We start from the raw sequence: 18918 nt of genomic DNA, 5'->3' as shown, positions 1-18918 counted from the left end.
CAAGTAACCATGTTTACGTACCGCGATATGACATAAAGATACGAGTAACCATGTTTACGTACCGTGATATGACATAAAGATACGAGTAACCATGTTTACGTACCGTCATATGACATAAAGATACAAGTAACCATGTTTACGTACCGTCATATGACATAAAGATACAAGTAACCATGTTTACGTACCGTCATATGACATAAAGATACGAGTAACCATGTTTACGTACCGTCATATGACATAAAGATACAAGTAACCATGTTTACGTACCGTCATATGACATAAAGATACGAGTAACCATGTTTACGTACCGTCATATGACATAAAGATACAAGTAACCATGTTTACGTACCGTCATATGACATAAAGATACAAGTAACCATGTTTACGTACCGTCATATGACATAAAGATACAAGTAACCATGTTTACGTACCGTCATATGACATAAAGATAAAGTGGATGAAGAAGTTAATAATTGGGTGACCTAGCTCTGGTCAATAGCTCTAATTGCATTGGAGCTATGCTACTCTCGACTTCCTATGCGCTCGCATGAAATGCAGGAGAGCCTCTCGACTGTAGCAAAAATTAAAAGAACGTTTTATATATATATATATATATATAATTATATATATATATGGATACTATATGTAATGATACATTTTAACAGCGATAAGATACGCATCACGATACATGGTTGACGATACGATACATGGACGATATCGATATTATTATTATTATTAAAATACATTGACATCATTTTAAACTACAATTAATTATACCCCTATTTTTCTTTTTTCTTCTAAAAATTTGCTAAATACCACGCGCAAAAACATTGTATTAATACAATCGTCGATTATCTGCATATAGCAAAACGATTCGATACCGATTCGATTTGCACTGCAAAATGATACGATACGACGCATTAGCCAATGTTGCCGTTTTCATTTCGATTATACTTCCATTCTTGAGATTAAAAATCGGTTTTTCGATGCAGTTACTATTATCGTTACAGCCCTTATTGGAGACAACAGCACACAGACATGTGGGGAGGAATTAGTTGGGAAGACATTTTGAAACTGTTCAACTATAGCCACACGTTGTGAGCTTGTAGATCGGCGATTTGAAAACGTATTCAAAACGTTTTTCAAAATGGTAAATTTGATTTGGTTGGCTCTGATTGGATGCGGTTGGATGCGGTCAGCTCCAGGAGGTCACGGTGACACAGTGACCGCGCCGGTTGGGTCAGCAGAAGACAGTGGTTCTGTTGGGTCAGCTCCAGGAGGTCACGGTGACACAGTGCCCGGCCGGTTGGGTCAGCAGACAGTGGTTCTGTTGGGTCAGCTCCAGGAGGTCACGGTGACACAGTGACCGGCCGGTTGGGTCAGCAGACAGTGGTTCTGTTGGGTCAGCTCCAGGAGGTCACGGTGACACAGTGCCCGGCCGGTTGGGTCAGCAGACAGTGGTTCTGCTGGGTCAGCTCCAGGAGGTCACGGTGACACAGTGACCGGCCGGTTGGGTCAGCAGACAGTGGTTCTGTTGGGTCAGCTCCAGGAGGTCACGGTGACACAGTGACCGGCCGGTTGGGTCAGCAGACAGTGGTTCTGTTGGGTCAGCTCCAGGAGGTCACGGTGACACAGTGCCCGGCCGGTTGGGTCAGCAGACAGTGGTTCTGTTGGCTGCATGTTTCTTGGATCTTTGCATTGATGAGCAGCAATGCACTCTGGGAGTAATGACTGATGATGTCACTCACTGACTGGAAAGTCTAGACGCGCACGCAGGCACGCACGCACGGACGCGCACACGCACGCGCGCACACACACACACACACACACACACACACACACACACACACACACACGAGTAGATACAGAAAGTGAGCCAGTTTTAGAGCAGTGCTAATTTGACAGGATCAGCCGTTCCTATTGCGTATTAAAGATTCTCTATTTATGAAAGAAATAAAATATCTAAGGTGTTTTTATTGTTTATTTTTTTTTATAGTTGTAGAGGGCAAGTATATAATGTTTTAAGGCACATTTGTCTTATTTTAGCCATGCAGGGGTCCTTTAAAGTGCTTATGTGTGTACCTGCAGTAAGCAGGCAGGGGTGGACTGACCACTGGACGTATACAAGGGCATATTCCCGGTGGGCCGCGACCGTAGGGGGGCCGCTCAAGTTATGATAATTATGTTTAATATAATCATATTTATTATTATTTATTTATTTACAGGCAGGCAGGCCACCTCTGCCATTCTGCCGTCATGATAATGTCACTGTACCCGTATATCAGTGAGTGACAAATAAACCCTCTTAGGTTCCGTCTTCAGTCCTTTTGCCAGCATCATTCTTGTGAGAGCAAAACAACGGGTTGTGTATTCAGTGTTGTTTTTGGCAGCGAATGTATTTCTATTTTAGTTTTAGTCGTAGTCTCGTGAATAGTTTTCACTTAGTCACATTTTAGTCACCTGGAATGTTCTTAGTGTTTGATTTAGTCGACTAAAATGTATTTTGGCGGGCCTCGATGCCGTCGTAATGAGTGTTTTTACACAGTGAGTGTAAAAACACTTGTTTTCCCAACGCGTTGCTCACGTTGTGAGCTTGCAGATCGGCTATTTTCAGCATGCAACCAAGTGTAAAATGACTTATACTGGATCTCTTGTCCACTATAGTATAGTCCCTTCCTAACATTTTAGTCTAGTTTTTATTTGTCGACGAAATTGTCAGTATATTTAGTCTTTAGTTTTAGTCGTCGTAGCTTAATTTTCATTTAGTTTCCATTTGTTTTTTGTCAGTGAAAAAAGGTAGTCGACGAACATTTTTCGTCTTAGTTTCAGTCGACAAAAACAACACTGTCGTGTAGCTGTCTTTGTATCATTTATGTTGTTCTGTAAAAGTGGTATTATTAGGGGCTTGTTTGTGTGTGTGTGTGTGTGTGTGTGTGTGTGTGTGTGTGTGTGTGTGTAGAGTGTGTACCTCTTGTGCTTTCAGTCCAGTGCCCAGCAGGTAGTGGTTTCCGCGGCGTCGGATCTGGATGTTAAAAACCCGGTCCTGATACAGAACCATCAGAGTGAACGGCTGCCCGTCCGCCTGCTTGCTGCTGTCCCTCACCACGTAGGCTCCGTCCTACACACACACACACACACACACACACACACGCACACACACGCGCACGCACACACACACACACACACACGCACGCACGCACGCACACACGCACACACACACACACACACACAACGAAGGCATGGCCATTGTGAATATCGTTGCTGTCGGGCAGAAACCTCTCGTCTCCAAATTCTAACTTTTCGCGTTTTTGTTTTTCTCCCGTGAATTAATTATACAGTAATTTAGTAGAGCATTACACACTAAAAGTACCTTATAGAGCTGGGACTCGATTAAAAAAATTAATCTAATTAATCAGAGGCTTTGTAGTTGATTAATCTAGATTAATCGCATTTTAATCGCATATCAATATTCAACCTGAGAACAGCGAGAAACCTTTTTTTTTTATGTTTTTTGGTATCCCAGTGAATCAATGAATAGTGACTACAGGATACCATGACTCATTTTCAACATTTTACTGTCATTAATATACCTGTACCTGAAATAATAATAAAAAGTCACCCCATTCTGTGTTGCCTAGAACTGGAGGTCTGAAATTTTTTTAGTAACAGTAACCAGTACATCTCAGTGACATCACAAAGCTGTACTTACTTCATATTGTTACTGTTTTTTGTCAGACCTCCAGTTCTAGGCAACACAAAATGGGGTGACTTTTTATTATTTCCAGTTTTCAGTACTACAGAAAAGCGCCCAGTGAGAAACGTTCCGCGGTGAAAAAAAAAGGTGCGATTAATTTATCTGTAGTTAATTAATGTAAATTAATCGCAATTAGTCCCGGCCCTATAGTAGGCTACAGCATTACACACTAAAATTACCAGACCTGCGAGCTAGAAATGTGCACCACCAAATATAACACGTTTACAACTTGTGGTTTCTGCAGTTTTTTCTGTTTTTTTTTTCGTTTGTCCTGAAAAGTAAGTTTTGTATAATGGTTTCCACCTCACAGAGACGATATGAATGTGTGTGTGTGTGTGTGTGTGTGTGTGTGTGGTAAATGGTAAATGGTAAATGGTGCATTTATATAGCGCCTTTATCCAAGGCGCTTTACATAGATTGTGCATTACATTCACCCATTCACACACCGATGGCAGCGGAAACCATGCAAGGCACCAACTAGCACATCGGGAGCAATTAGGGGTTCAGTGTCTTGCTCAGGGACACTTCGACAGTGGCTCTGGGGGAGCCCGGGTTCGAACTGGCAACCTTGCGGTTCCCATCCAGGCACTCTACCCCTGAGCCACCGCCGCCCGCGTGTGTGTGTGTGCGCGTGCGTGCGTGCGCGCGCGTGCGTGCGTGCATGCGTGCGTGCGTGTGTGCGTGCGTCCAACCTTGTTGACTTGTTTCAGACAGCTCTCGGCTTGCCTTCGGGTCACTTTCCCCACGTACCAGCGACGGTCCAAGTCCTACGATCACGAAACACGGAACACGTTACAGAGGATCACAGGGCTGACCTGGGTGTTTATAGCATTACGTCATGCTCTAGCTATTGAAAAATAGCAGATCTACAAGCTCATAGCAAGCTCATACAAGCTCGTAGCGCGCCACTCGGTGGCGCGCTACGAGCTTGTAGGTCTGCTATTTTTGGAAAAGTCGAAAAAATGTGGTGCAAATCTTTGAATATATATTTTTCCGAGCAAACATTTTTAAACTAAAATATTGGCTTCAAGACCCCATAGATGGGATGGTAATCAATGTTATTTATTTTCTTTATATACAGTATTTTACTGTCCAATATTATTGTATGTGGGTGTATGTATGATTGTGAGGGTGTGTGGGGATGTAAGCGTGTGTGTGTGTGTGTGTGTGTGTGTGTGTGTGTGTACGCACGCGTACGCTCACATATTTTCATTTTATTATCATCCTGTCTGTGTGTACAAGCATTTTTCTACTGTTTTTATTTACCGAGTTGGCAACACATATTGTAATGTTCGATTGTTTGTCTTTTTGCTTTCTGTATGTCCTTGTATGTTATTTCTGTTCATGAAAAATGAATAAAATGTAAGTTAAAAAAAAAAAAAAAAAAAAAATTGGCTTCTGGGGGGGGGGTCCCTGGAACTACATATTTTGAGATGGGGGTCCGTGGCCCAATAGAGATAATTCCGGGGATCCTTGACATGGAAAAGGTTGAGCACCGACTGACACAGAAACATGGGTTTTTGAAGCCTTTTTTAATCTACGTCAGTCCAAAATGGGTTCACCCATTTAGACGTGTGGAAACGTCACAAGTTATCCAACCGACGGATTACACACGTCCGGCTACAGCGCATCGATTCATCGACATCAAACGAGAGAAAAATATTCGGATTATAGGCCTCTCCTTCGGCACCATATACTCCTTGCTCTCCGCGCATGGCATGCCGCGTTGCCGTTCACTTCCCTGTATTTACGGCAAGGACCGTCTAAAGAGGACGGGACGCGGAGACCGTACGGGCGCCGCCGCCATGTTGCTCACACGGTGCTCCATGGAAAGGACAGAAACATGCTCAGTTGAGACCCAAGGAAGCTGAAGGAGGAAGTGTCGGCTGCATAAATGTTTCTGTCCTTCCATGGAGCACCGTGGAGCCAACATGGCGTCGCCCGTACGACGCCATGTTGTCTTCGCGTCTCGTCCTCTCCTCTTTAGACAGTCCTTGGTTTACGGCTCAGGAAGAACGCCTCGTATCTCCTAATCTATAGGGAGCTCTCTGTGGTTTTGACCAGATGGATATACTAAGCTTCTGACTTCCAACGTGCCTCTCGTTTTAAAATATGAACGCGAAGGGATTGTTCAGCGACTTTATATCGTAATGATATAGCGAGGTAAGCAAGCAAAGATATTTCTCCCGTTTTTTTTGTTATTTTGAAAGAAATCCCGCGGCGCCGAATATTGGAAGCTTACGGACGACGGGGGCCGGTCAGTGATTCATTCAGTGAGCCGCGGACCTCAAGCACGCGGCTTTGAATGGTATAGCAGATCTACAAGCTCTCAACGTGTCATGCTGCAGTGCGTTGTGGGCTTGTGGATCAGCTATTTTGATAAAAAAAATATATATATATATATATGAAAAACATATTTAACAAATTGCTTTTCGCAAAAATGTGGCGCAAATCTTTGAAGATATATTCTTTCAGAGCGGACGTTTTTTAAGGCAAATCTTTGCTTCTGGTGAGGGTCCCTGCATGGAACCACATATTTTCAGTTGGGGGGGTCGGCGGCCAATTACATACACTTTGTGGGGTCCTTGACATGAAATATTGAGCACCACTGGTTTTTTTTTCAGATGATTAAGAATGTCGACGTCAGGCCTAAATCTAAATGTGTTAAAGGGATTGTGACATTACAAAAAAAGGTTTTGGAATTGTTCTTATTTTTTTTAGGTTTTCTAATCTCAATTGCACCCAAAAAAACATGAACTTTTAACATTCAGTAGATTTTCTGTGATCTGGGGTTTTCTGGCTCACACAGGTGCTCTGATTTGCCGGCAGTTTGTGATGTAAGATCCTGCAAATCCCATATATGTCAATGGGATTTGCCAGCAGATGTCACTGTTTTCACTGTTTTGCCTGTTTTCATTGTAGCTCAAAAGGCTTCCAAACCCCAAAGAAAACTTCAGACCACAGAAAATCCACTGAATGTTCAAAGTTCAGGTTTTTTGGGTGTAATTGAGGTCATAAAACCTAAAAGAAAAAAGAAAAACTAAAATAAATGAAAATGAATGTCATAAAACCTTTAAAGACCCCTGATGGAGACGAAGGGTGTACCTGTGTGCTCTCCTCCGTGGGGGGGCCCAGTGGGGGCCCCGTGGGGGGGCCCAGTGGGGGCCCCGTGGGGGGGCCCAGAGACGTGTGGGGGGGGGAGGGCAGGGGGGGGAGCGCGCCCCTTAAGTCTCCAACACTCAACCTGCTCCTGTGAACGCCCATGACTGGAACACAATACACACACTGGTTACTACAGTAACCTGCCTGTCTGTCTGTCTGTCTGTCTGTCTGTCTGTCTGTCTGTCTGTCTGTCTGTCTGTTTCTTACCAGACATGAGTTTTTGAGGCAGAGAATCGGCAGCTGACGAACTGGGAGGAAGACTGTAAACACGCACACGCACATGCGCACGCACACACGCACACACACACACACACACACACACACACACACAGGTCAAAGGTAATTTGTAGGACAAATGTTAATCTGTGCGTGAACTATTGTGTCTGTGTGTGTGTGTGTGTGTGTGTGTGTGTGTGTGTGTGTGTGTGTGTGTGTGTGTGTGTGTGCATGTGCGTGTACCTGTCAGCGTTGCGGGCCGAGGGTCCAGAGGGCAGAGGGCGGGGGGGCAGATGGGACGTGGGAAGAGGAAAGGTGTGATGTTTGGGAGGCATGTCTTTAGAGAGGAGAGGAGAGGAGAGGAGAGGAGAGGAGAGGAGAGGAGAGGAGAGGAGAGGAGAGGAGAGGAGAGGAGAGGAGAGGAGAGGAGAGGAGAGATTTACATCATACATATTTGGTCATTTTGTAACAATGAAAATGCGTATTGTACAGCCAGACAGACAGACAGACTTACCTTCCTGTCGCGTCTGTGTGTGTGTGGGGGGGGGGGGGAGGGGGAGTGAGAACAGACACACATCATTAATATTCAGCATGGATGACATCATCATGACATAATACACTCATAACTGTCCCATCAGAGGCTCACCTCCGTCCTGGCCTCTGGAGCAAACCTGAAACATAAAGCATAAAGTGCCATCATTGACCTTTGACCTCTACTAGATGTACTTCCTGCTAATTAATAGTCGGGTTGATAATGGATACACACTATAGTGATGAAGAGATTAATCTGCAAACACATCCACATACCGTAAAGCTGCTATAAGCAATAATATGTCAAAGTATTAATGACCTTTTTATTTATTGGTATTCAGACACTAGAAGCACTGAGAAAACTGTTGCGCCTTTCTTCGTCCTTTTTCTCTTCAAACTTGACTACGGTAGCGGTGGTCTCAAAAACATAAGGGAGACTTTGACAGGAAAAGACTCGCTCACCGTGTAGAAAAATAAGTAAAACTTCTAGACTGAGACTTAGAAAAATATATTTTCTTTTATTTCATCATGCTGTGCTCATGGTGCTCTGTGCTCCAATTAAAAAGCAAACGTTTCGGTCCTCAGACCTTCAGTCAGTGCTATGTTTTTTTTACAGACAAAGAACTTACTCTTAAACAACTTCCAAACAATACAGCTCAGGTGCTGTGAATTACTAATTGGTGACATCACCTGATTGTGGGCGTGGACATAGCACTGACGAAGGTCTGAGGACCCAAACGTTTGCACCATGAGCACAGAGCACCATGAGCACAGCACGATGAAATAAAAGAAAATATATTTTTCTAAGTCTCAGTCTAGAAGTTTTACTTCTTTTTCTATACGGTGAGCGAGTCTTTTCCTGTTTCCCTTGGTATTCAGACAGCCAGCGATGAGTAGAACGCTCCCAGAACAAATGCAGTCTCTCTGACACATCTGCATTCAAAGATGTTCCTATAGAAGCTTTATCATTGGTCGAAAAGAAAAACCTGCTCGTATAGTGACTATAACCAACCAGGAAGAAGACAGGCAAATCGACCAATGACAAAGCTTCTATAGGAAAATCTTTGAATGCAGATTGTGGCCCCTAGCCCATTCTGACCGGGAACCCATTTTGGTGTTATAGCATCATGTTATGCTTTAGCTATTGAAAAATAGCAGATCTACAAGCTCATAGCGCGCCACCGAGTGGCGCGCTACGAGCTTGTAGATCTGCTATTTTTGAAAAATTGAAGAACGACTGACATTTTTAGAATCTGATTTCAGGTCAGAATGGGGTTAATCAGACCAGTGTGTGTCCAGTGGAAACCTCGTATGAATCTGATCTCAGGTCAGAATGTGCTAGAGACTAAATTTTTTTGGGTGAGCGTTTTACCCATTGCTGGCTGTCTGAAGAACAAAAACAAAAATAAATAAAAAGGTCAGTAAAATTTGACATGTTATTGCTTATAGCAGCTTTAATCGGCATCAGTTCGATTAATGGGTCTGTCTTTACAGATAAACAAGCCCAAAGTAACCATCTGTCATATGCCATTTGCGCCCAACCCGATAACTGCTATATTTGGAGTTCCCAACGACGATGCACCAATTACCTCTCCCCAAGCCAATTTCATAGCTCTATTATTGTATTTATTTCATTTATTATTTATATCCTTTAATACCTGTTTATTTTATTTTATTGTTGTTTTTTTATTGTTGTTGTTGTCTTGTTTTGTGATGGAACCGGGGAGGGTGGGGTATATGTGGGGTTGTTTGTCTACAAAAATTGAAAATCTTATAAATAAAGTTATAAAAAAAGAAAAAACAAGCCCAAAGTTCCAGACAGATCTACAAGCTCACAATATTACATATAATAAAGTTAAGCCTGCAGTGCAGATACACTTACAAGTATCTTTCAGAATGGACAATCATTATAGTTTGTTTTAAACACAGAATGAGATCGTATCGACATCGGTATAACATCGGTTATCGGCCATAACGGCAATTAATTATATGGGATATCGATATCGGCCAAAATGTCTCATCGGCACAACCCTAATAATACACACGCTTAGACTGACATCTATACATTTACATATATTTACATGTTCAAGTGTATATTTACGTTTAGGGCTATATATATATATATATATATATCTGCTGTCGGTAAGAAACCGCCACCTATAAAGTCCAAGTCATTTTTTCAGGATTTTTCAGGAAATGGGAGCATCCCTAATACATATTAAAGGTGTGCTGACCAGGGAGGCGTGCGGGCAGTGGACTCTATAATGATAAAGATATTAAAGGTGTGCTGACCAGGGAGGCGTGCGGGCAGTGGACTCTATAATAATACATTATTAAAGGTGTGCTGACCAGGGAGGCGTGCGGGCAGTGGACTCTATAATAATAAAGATATTAAAGGTGTGCTGACCAGGGCGGCGTGCGGGCAGTGGAGTCTCTCCTGCCCACGGAGTCGGAGGGGAAAGGAGACGGAGACGGTCTGGAAGGGAGGAGGACATGAGGCCGTGATGGCTGCCCTGCCTGTAAGACAAACAGCAGTAAAGTTAAAGATGGAGTGCTGTGATCATCAGGTGTTGTTGTTGGTACTAGTAGTAGTAGTAGTATATATTAAGGAAGATTTTTTTTTAATGTATTCGTTAAAATGACATTGTTATGTGGACACGTCCACCAGTTCATTAAGTATGCCATGTTTTCCTGGTGGGTTTTGATGGGTGGTGAACTGGTGATCCACCTGAACTGAAGCCACACCCACAGCTGTTGTTGTATGATAAAGGGGGAGGGGTTATGGGAGGGGATGATATTGCGATGTCACTATATCACTGACTGGTCAGCTCCGGTCAGTACAACAGTACCAGACTGTGGTTGTACCGGTCAGTACAACATTATCAGACTGTGGTTGTACCGGTCAGTACAACAGTATCAGACTGTGGTTGTACCGGTCAGTACAACAGTATCAGACTGTGGTTGTACCGGTCAGTACAACAGTATCAGACTGTGGTTGTACCGGTCAGTACAACAGTATCAGACTGTGGTTGTACCGGTCAGTACAACAGTATCAGACTGTGGTTGTACCGGTCAGTACAACATTATCAGACTGTGGTTGTACCAGTCAGTACAACAGTATCAGACTGTGGTTGATGAAATAAAATTGTTGTGCAGATGCAATACTCGGCTACATATATTTTACGGTATGCACATACGGTAATATTTCTACTCACTCTTTCGTCTGTGTTGAACTGATGGCCTGCAGAGCAGAAATGACAATGACACGTTATTACATTATGCAGACACAGACAGACAGACAGACAGACAGACAGACAGACAGACATATTACCTAGTAATCTTTTCTTTTCTCTGAACACCGGAGGAGCTGCTGATAATGGTGGCGAAGGTTCCACTGGCTGTGAACACACGCACACGCACACGCACACACACACACACACACACACACACACACACACACACACACTTAATTTTCATGCTAGAGTCCCAATACTGTTTGACCACCAGGGGGCAGAAAAACTCTATTCAACCAGAGCTGCAAGCTGGCAGGCACATCTGCGATTTTTTTAAAGCATACATCTTCTCTTCTAGGGGTCCCTTCCCTTCCCATGTGGCCCCAGGGCCCCCCCATGTGGCCCCATGTGGCCCCCATGGGGTTATTGTCCCGAATACAACTCTCATCATAAGACGACCCCCATTTTTCAAAACCCATTTGTGGAAAAAGAACATTGAATATCAAATAGTCTCTAGTCCCCGATTATAATCATGTTTTTTTTAGGATATTTCCATTGGGAAAAAAACGTAGTTTTAATATTCAGGCCAATAGGGAACTACATATCCCAGAGATACAGTAGTCTTATATCCAGGCCAATAGTCAGAGTTCTCACAAAGACCAGGAGATATGACCATATTACTCCTGTTCTCGCCTCACTGCATTGGCTACCAGTCATGTACAGAATTGATTTTAAAATTAACTTGTTTGTTTTTAAATCACTAAATGGACTAGCACCTACTTACATTTCCGACCTCTTGTCCCCGCACATACCTTCCCGTAACCTCAGATCAGCAGACAAAGTCCTACTCAACCCCCCCAACACAAAGCTGGTGACGCAAGGCGGCAGAGCCTTTGCTGCTAGGGCTCCACTGCTGTGGAACCAACTACCTCTGGAACTCAGACAGACCACTTCAGTGTCCACTTTTAAAAAACTATTAAAAACCCACTATTATTTAAAGGCTTTTAATGAGTTTGAATGAACCAGTTCCTGCTTTTTATCTCTTATTTTTTTGTATTTTGTATTTGACAAATTTTCATTGTTGATTTTAATTGCCTGTTTGTGTATTGTATGTGAAGCACTTTGTAAACTTGTTTTTGAAAAGTGCTATACAAATAAAGTTATTATTATTAACTACATATCCCACAGGCTCTTGGCTGCATGGTGTATATACTCACCAGGCGGGTGGAGGGGAGGGGGGCTGGTTCGTGTGGGCGGGGCGTCAAAATGGGCTGTCCTCCTCGGGCAAATGCACGCATGTTTCTGTTATCTGTGCACGCGCACACGCACGCACACGCACACGCACACGCACGCACGCACACACACACACACACACACACACACACACACACACACACACACACACACACACACACACACACACACACACACACACACACACACACACACACACACACACACACGTTATTTAGGAATTTACAATTTAGGCATTTAGCAGACGCTCTTAATCCAGAGCGATTTGCGGTAAGCAAGAACAACACATGGGTTCTACATCAAATACATCAAAAATAGTAATCATGAATCCTACGTGAGCTAAGTGGAACAGTGGAATATCTATATAATAAAAGCTGCACTATGCGTAAATACTATTATGTCTACATAAAATGCTATCTTAGTTACACAAGTTGAGTCTTTTGCATATATACGCCTGTAAGGTCGTCAAGACTGAAGATTGGGAGTGAGTCTGCAGTTCTGATTGTATAATGAGAAGAGTGTGGGGCGCGCGTACGGAGCGTACGTTGTCCCGGAGTTTTTAGTGAAGGTACTTCCAGCTTCGCTGCGTCAGTGAAGGTACCAGCTTCACCTGAGATACGTTTCTAGATGCACCGTTTCTCTGCATTCTACAGTACGTGACTGTACAATTTACATCGTTAATTGTAAGTCAATTGCTCTGGATGAAAGCATCTGCTAAATGCCTAAATTGTAATTGTAACAATGTTAGACTCGTTGAAAACACACGTCTCTGCTTCTGGTGACTGATATTGTCCTTCTAATGAACGTTAGACTGGTTGAAAACACACATGCTTCTGGTGACTGATATTGTCCTTCTAATGAACGTTAGACTGGTTGAAAACACACGTCTCTGCTTCTATAGTGGCTGATATTGTCCTTCTAATGGACGTTAGACTGGTTGAAAACATACGTCTCTGCTTCTGGTGGCTGATATTGTCCTTCTAATGAACGTTAGACTGGTTGAAAACATACGTCTCTGCTTCTATAGTGGCTGATATTGTCCTTCTAATGGACGTTAGACTGGTTGAAAACATACGTCTCTGCTTCTGGTGGCTGATATTGTCCTTCTAATGAACGTTGGACTGGTTGAAAACACACGTCTCTGCTTCTGGTGACTGATGTTGTCCTTCTAATGAATGTTAGACTGGTTAAAAAAAACACACGTCTCTGCTTCTGGTGACTGATATTGTCCTTCTAATGAACGTTAGACTGGTTGGAAACACTCGTCTCTGCTTCTGGTGACTGATATTGTCCTTCTAATGAACGTTGGACTGGTTGAAAACACACGTCTCTGCTTCTGGTGACTGATATTGTCCTTCTAATGAACGTTGGACTGGTTGAAAACACACGTCTCTGCTTCTGGTGACTGATATTGTCCTTCTAATGAATGTTAGACTGGTTAAAAACATACGTCTCTGCTTCTGCTGACTGATATTGTCCTTCTAATGAACGTTGGACTGGTTGAAAACACACGTCTCTGCTTTATGGTGACTGATATTGTCCTTCTAATGAATGTTAGACTGGTTAAAAAAAACACACGTCTCTGCTTCTGGTGGCTGATATTGTCCTTCTAATGAACGTTAGACTGGTTAAAAACACACGTCTCTGCTTTATGGTGACTGATATTGTCCTTCTAATGAACGTTAGACTGGTTGAAAACACACGTCTCTGCTTCTGGTGACTGATATTGTCCTTCTAATGAATGTTAGACTGGTTAAAAACATACATGCTTCTGCTGACTGATATTGTCCTTCTAATGTATGTTAGACTGGTTGAAAACACACGTCTCTGCTTCTATAGTGACTGATATTGTCCTTCTAATGAACGTTAGACTGGTTAAAAACACACGTCTCTGCTTTATGGTGACTGATATTGTCCTTCTAATGAACGTTAGACTGGTTGAAAACACACGTCTCTGCTTCTGGTGGCTGATATTGTCCTTCTAATGAATGTTAGACTGGTTAAAAACATACGTCTCTGCTTCTGCTGACTGATATTGTCCTTCTAATGTATGTTAGACTGGTTGAAAACACACGTCTCTGCTTCTGGTGACTGATATTGTCCTTCTAATGAATGTTAGACTGGTTAAAAACATACGTCTCTGCTTCTGCTGACTGATATTGTCCTTCTAATGTATGTTAGACTGGTTGAAAACACACGTCTCTGCTTCTATAGTGACTGATATTGTCCTTCTAATGAACGTTAGACTGGTTAAAAACACACGTCTCTGCTTTATGGTGACTGATATCGTCCTTCTAGTGAACGTTAGACTGGTTGAAAACACACATCTCTGCTTCTGGTGACTGATATTGTCCTTCTAATGAATGTTAGACTGGTTGAAAACACACATCTCTGCTTCTGGTGACTGATATTGTCCTTCTAATGAACGTTAGACTGGTTGAAAACACACGTCTCTGCTTCTGGAGACTGATATTGTCCTTCTAATGAATGTTAGACTGGTTGAAAACACACGTCTCTGCTTCTGGAGACCGATAACGTCCCTCTGAATGTGTGAGTGAGGGGTGTTGCTTGTTGTAATAATGACCTATGTAGTCTCCTTCGGGCAGCGGGAGGGCGGGGCATGGATGGCGGGCGAGGTCCTCGGGGGGCTCGCAGGGCGGCGGCTCGTAGTCGTTGTCGTCGTCGTCGGCGGCGAAGGCGCCGTCGTCCGTGGGAGACTCGTAGTCCCCCCCGCTGCCCCCCCTCCCCCCCCCGCCGTCTCCGTCAGCGTCCGGGTCCTCGTAGTCGTCACTGTCAGTATCCACCTGACGCACGCACACGCACGCACGCACGCACGCACACGCACATGCAAACGCACACGCACACGCACACACACACACGCACGCGCGCACGCACATTCACATGCACACACACATGCACACATTTGGAAGAAAATCAGAAAATCAGAAACCTGCCCGGCGCGACCGAAGGAAGGTCATCTCCTGACCACTCCAGTGAGATAGACCAGTGTGTGGTTGAGGTTCTCAAAACTGTGGGTCAGAGTATTGGTTTGATATGTTTTTGAGGGGCGCTGTAGCTAGCCCCTCCAACGCCTAGCTATAGGGGCGCTGTAGCTAGCCCCTCCAACGCCTAGCTATAGGGGCGCTGGCTAGCCCCTCCAACGCTTAGCTATAGGGGCGCTGGCTAGCCCCTCCAACGCTTAGCTATAGGGGCGCTGGCTAGCCCCTCCAACGAAAACCATCTGAAAATATGTTATATATATAAAGTAGGTATATCCAGAAAAATGATGATAATGATGACTGGACACGCACGGACGGACGGACGGACAGACAGACAGACAGACTTACAAACTCATCCTCAGCCCAGCCTGCAGCCTGTGAGTCTGACGAGAAGCTGTGGTTTCCAGTCTGCTGTTCTGCAGAGGGCATCTGGTGTCCTGCAATACAGACCATCCAATAAGATTCATACAATGTCCATAATATGAGACAGACAGACAGACAGACAGACAGACAGACAGACAGACAGACAGACAGACAGACAGACAGACAGACAGACAGACAGACAGACAGACAGACAGACAGACAGACAGACATATACCTGCGTCGGGGTAGTGAGGTCCTGTCGATCTGTTGAAACCAAACATTATGTTATTAATTATTATAATTACTGAGAAAAGGAAGGGACGTCCGCACACTGATTCACTGCTCCCAGGAACATTATATATATTTAAAGACGGTTACGCCGCGGACAAAGCCAACTCGGATCGTGACAAATCATCCATGGCGACAAACACAATATTTTGGGGCCGATCAAATAATTAGAAAGAAGAAAATAAAGACAGGCGACAAGACTATTTGTTTTGTTTTTTCTTCTTATGAATTATTTGATCGGCCCCCAAAACATTGTGTTCATTGTCATGATTTTGTCACGATCCGAGTTGGCTTTGTCCGCGGCGTAACCGTCTTTAAATAAATACTTTAGGAAAAGCCTATATGGAGAAAATTAACGGAGAATCATTTCCTGGGCCACTCGTCGTTCTGAAAGGGGGCGGGACTGCGACGCTCTATACACTGACACGACAACGCGTATTCAGGGCGGAGTCACCATCCCCAGGGTAAGTTGTGATTTGCTCTCGTTCACTGCAATGCAATTTGTGGCATTTTCAAAACAATATTGCGCAGAGTAGCGATTATCAAACGTATTTGCAATGCCATACGTTTAAAGATCAGTTGCCCCGTGGACAATAAGGCACGTTATACCTCCGCAAGTTAGATATTATCGGCATAGATGTTTGTCCGTATGTGATTAAGGATTGGAAAAAGTTGCATTGGCAGCCATAGAAAATTCTGCCCAGGGTAAATGTCCCGGATGTGACGTTTTGGGGCGTTCCTGTCTTGTTTCGTGTCAGTGTATAGGGCATGTCAACCCATTCAGACCGGGCACCCATTTTGGTGTTGGCATCATGTTATGCTTTAGCTATTGAAAAATAGCAGATCTACAAGCTCATAGCGCGCCACCGAGTGGCGCGCTACGAGCTTGTAGGTCTGCTATTTTTGAAAAATTCGAAGACCGACTGACATTTTTAGAATCTGATCTCAGGTCAGAATGGGTTATAATCAGACCAGTGTGTGTCCAGTGGAAACCTCGTATGAATCTGATCTCAGGTCAGAATGGGTTAAGCAAGCGGTGGGCGTGTCTTGCTTGATTGGCCTCATTGCAACAGAGCTTGTTCCTTGTTGACCTGTGGTATTATAATACGCCTCCCAATGAGCATTGTCGTAATCTAATAGACGTCTAAATGGCTAAAAAATGAATTGGTCTAAAAACAGTAAAAAATTGTCTACAAAATGTAAGTTTGTTTAGCAGTCTAGGCTTAGTTGAAACAACGTCGCCCCGAAGGTAGATCGCGATCTACCAGTAGATCACAAAGGCTTTGCCGGTAGACCACATCACCACATGCCCCTAAACATATATCATTTAAAAAAGAAACTACTTGAATTAAGGCGACTGGTTGATTAAAAGAGCCTTTTCAGCTCAAACACACAATACAATATACTGTTCTTTATGAACTTTTAATCTTTCAAACCAATGACCTCTTCCTATAGGAAAGGATTCAAAATAAGCCTTCTGGTTTCTTCCCTTCCTTTGCATTGTATTTGTGTTCTTTGATATGTTATTGTCTTTTTTTTTTGTACTACATGCTAAATAAATAAACCTAAACCTAAACCAAATGCAATACAAATACAAAGTCATATTATACAAATAACTGCGAATTCCATTTTCCTCTCTCTATTTCCCATTCCAAGTGTGTTTGTCTTACAGTATATTATGTAAGGCCAGTGCTGCTGTTTTCAGCAATGGGATGATACTTTGTTGGGTGAGTGGATCTTGTTGAGCTGGTCATTGTGAAAGTAGATCTCAAGTCAAACAAGTGTAAATAATACTAATAATGTGATGATTTGTAGACGAGGTGATGTTATTATTTACCTCTTTGAAAACAGGCCTCTTCTCTCTTCTTTCTTATTGATCTCACTGTACAGCTTAGAGATGAGACTGACAGACAGACAGACAGACAGACAGACAGACAGACAGACAGTGTCAATCATACAGTGTGACCAAATTCATACCATATAGTGAGAGGATGTGAGTCATTATCTCACTTCCTGCCTTCTTCCATCACTTCCTGCATGACATCATCTCTCTCTCTCTCTCTCTCAAAAGGCTTTATTGGCATGATAAATATGTTCTGCATTGCCAAAGCGTAAAACAAAAGTCAACAAACGTCCCAACAATAATGAACAACAAGCAATAGCCTACAGTAACAATGAAAATATATTAACAAACATAAACATAACAGCAGCATCTCTCTCTCTCTCTCTCTCTCTCTCTCTCTCTCTCTCTCTCTCTCTCTCTCTCTCTCTCTCTCTCTCATCCTCTCTCTCTCTCTCTCTCTCTCTCTCTCTCTCTCTCTCTCTCTCTCTCTCTCTCCTCTCTCTCTCTCTCTCTCTCTCTCTCTCTCTCTCTCTCTCTCTCTCTCTCTCTCTCTCTCTCTCTCTCTCTCTCTCTCTCTCTCTCTCTCTCTCTCTCTCTCTCTCTCTCTCGTCCCGTCCTCTCTCTCCACAGTATAGTATAGGGTAACTTACCCCACCCCCTTAGATAGCATTTGATACAGACTTATAGCATGTTATGTAGACAGAACTATAATTGCATTGTATGTAGTCATAGCACGTCATAGTACATATGTATAGCATAGTAGTATAGATGTATAGTTTATATGTATAGTATCATTATATAGATATTCCACTGTTACTTTCTTAGCTTACGCATGTTTCATGATAAATGTTTTTCATGTGATGTATTCCCATGCTTTTTTTGTCTCGCTTAATGTAAGTCGCTCTGGATTAAGAGCGTCTGCTAAATGCCTAAATTGTAAATTGTAAATTGTAAATTGTAACGCAGGTGAGTGCAGGTCAGAGGTGAAAGGTCAGACGGAGGTCAGGTGACTTACGGAGCGTGGACTTTAGGAATCTCTGCAGGTCGTTGTCACTCATGGTCTAAACACAAACACACATGTTACAGTTAATGTGTGTGTGTGTGTGTGTGTGTGTGTGTGTGTGTGTGTGTGTGTGTGTGTGTGTGTGTGTGTGTGTGTGTGTTCGTGCGTGCGTGCATAATATGTCTGTTCATGAAGTACAATGACTCTTACATACTGTATATACAAGCTGACAGCATCAATACATCAGATACTAATAGTTATAACTACTAGAA

General features: G+C 43.2%; 1 protein-coding gene across 1 annotated transcript; it reads right to left on the bottom strand.

The window, feature by feature from the left end:
* Positions 1–459: 459 nt before the first annotated feature.
* On the bottom strand, positions 460–18689 carry LOC308326852 (B-cell linker protein-like). Its single transcript, XM_080779901.1, has 17 exons — positions 18659–18689; positions 17638–17703; positions 15748–15776; positions 15498–15586; positions 14735–14954; positions 12114–12205; positions 10995–11061; positions 10879–10904; positions 10071–10180; positions 7779–7803; positions 7647–7659; positions 7376–7469; positions 7124–7176; positions 6860–7020; positions 4447–4521; positions 2969–3118; positions 460–1760 (listed from the first exon to the last, which is right to left on the bottom strand). The coding sequence occupies exons 4-17, from the start codon at positions 15576–15578 to the stop codon at positions 1608–1610; spliced, it is 1320 nt and encodes a 439-aa protein (XP_080636027.1). The 5' UTR covers positions 15579–15586; positions 15748–15776; positions 17638–17703; positions 18659–18689; the 3' UTR covers positions 460–1607.
* Positions 18690–18918: the final 229 nt, after the last annotated feature.

Source organism: Protomyctophum bolini (genome assembly GCF_963924005.1).
Source record: "Protomyctophum bolini genome assembly, chromosome: 13".
Classification (NCBI taxonomy): Eukaryota; Metazoa; Chordata; class Actinopteri; order Myctophiformes; family Myctophidae; genus Protomyctophum; species Protomyctophum bolini.
Note: the sequence above shows the minus strand (reverse complement) of the source record. Positions and strands in the feature narration are given on the sequence as shown.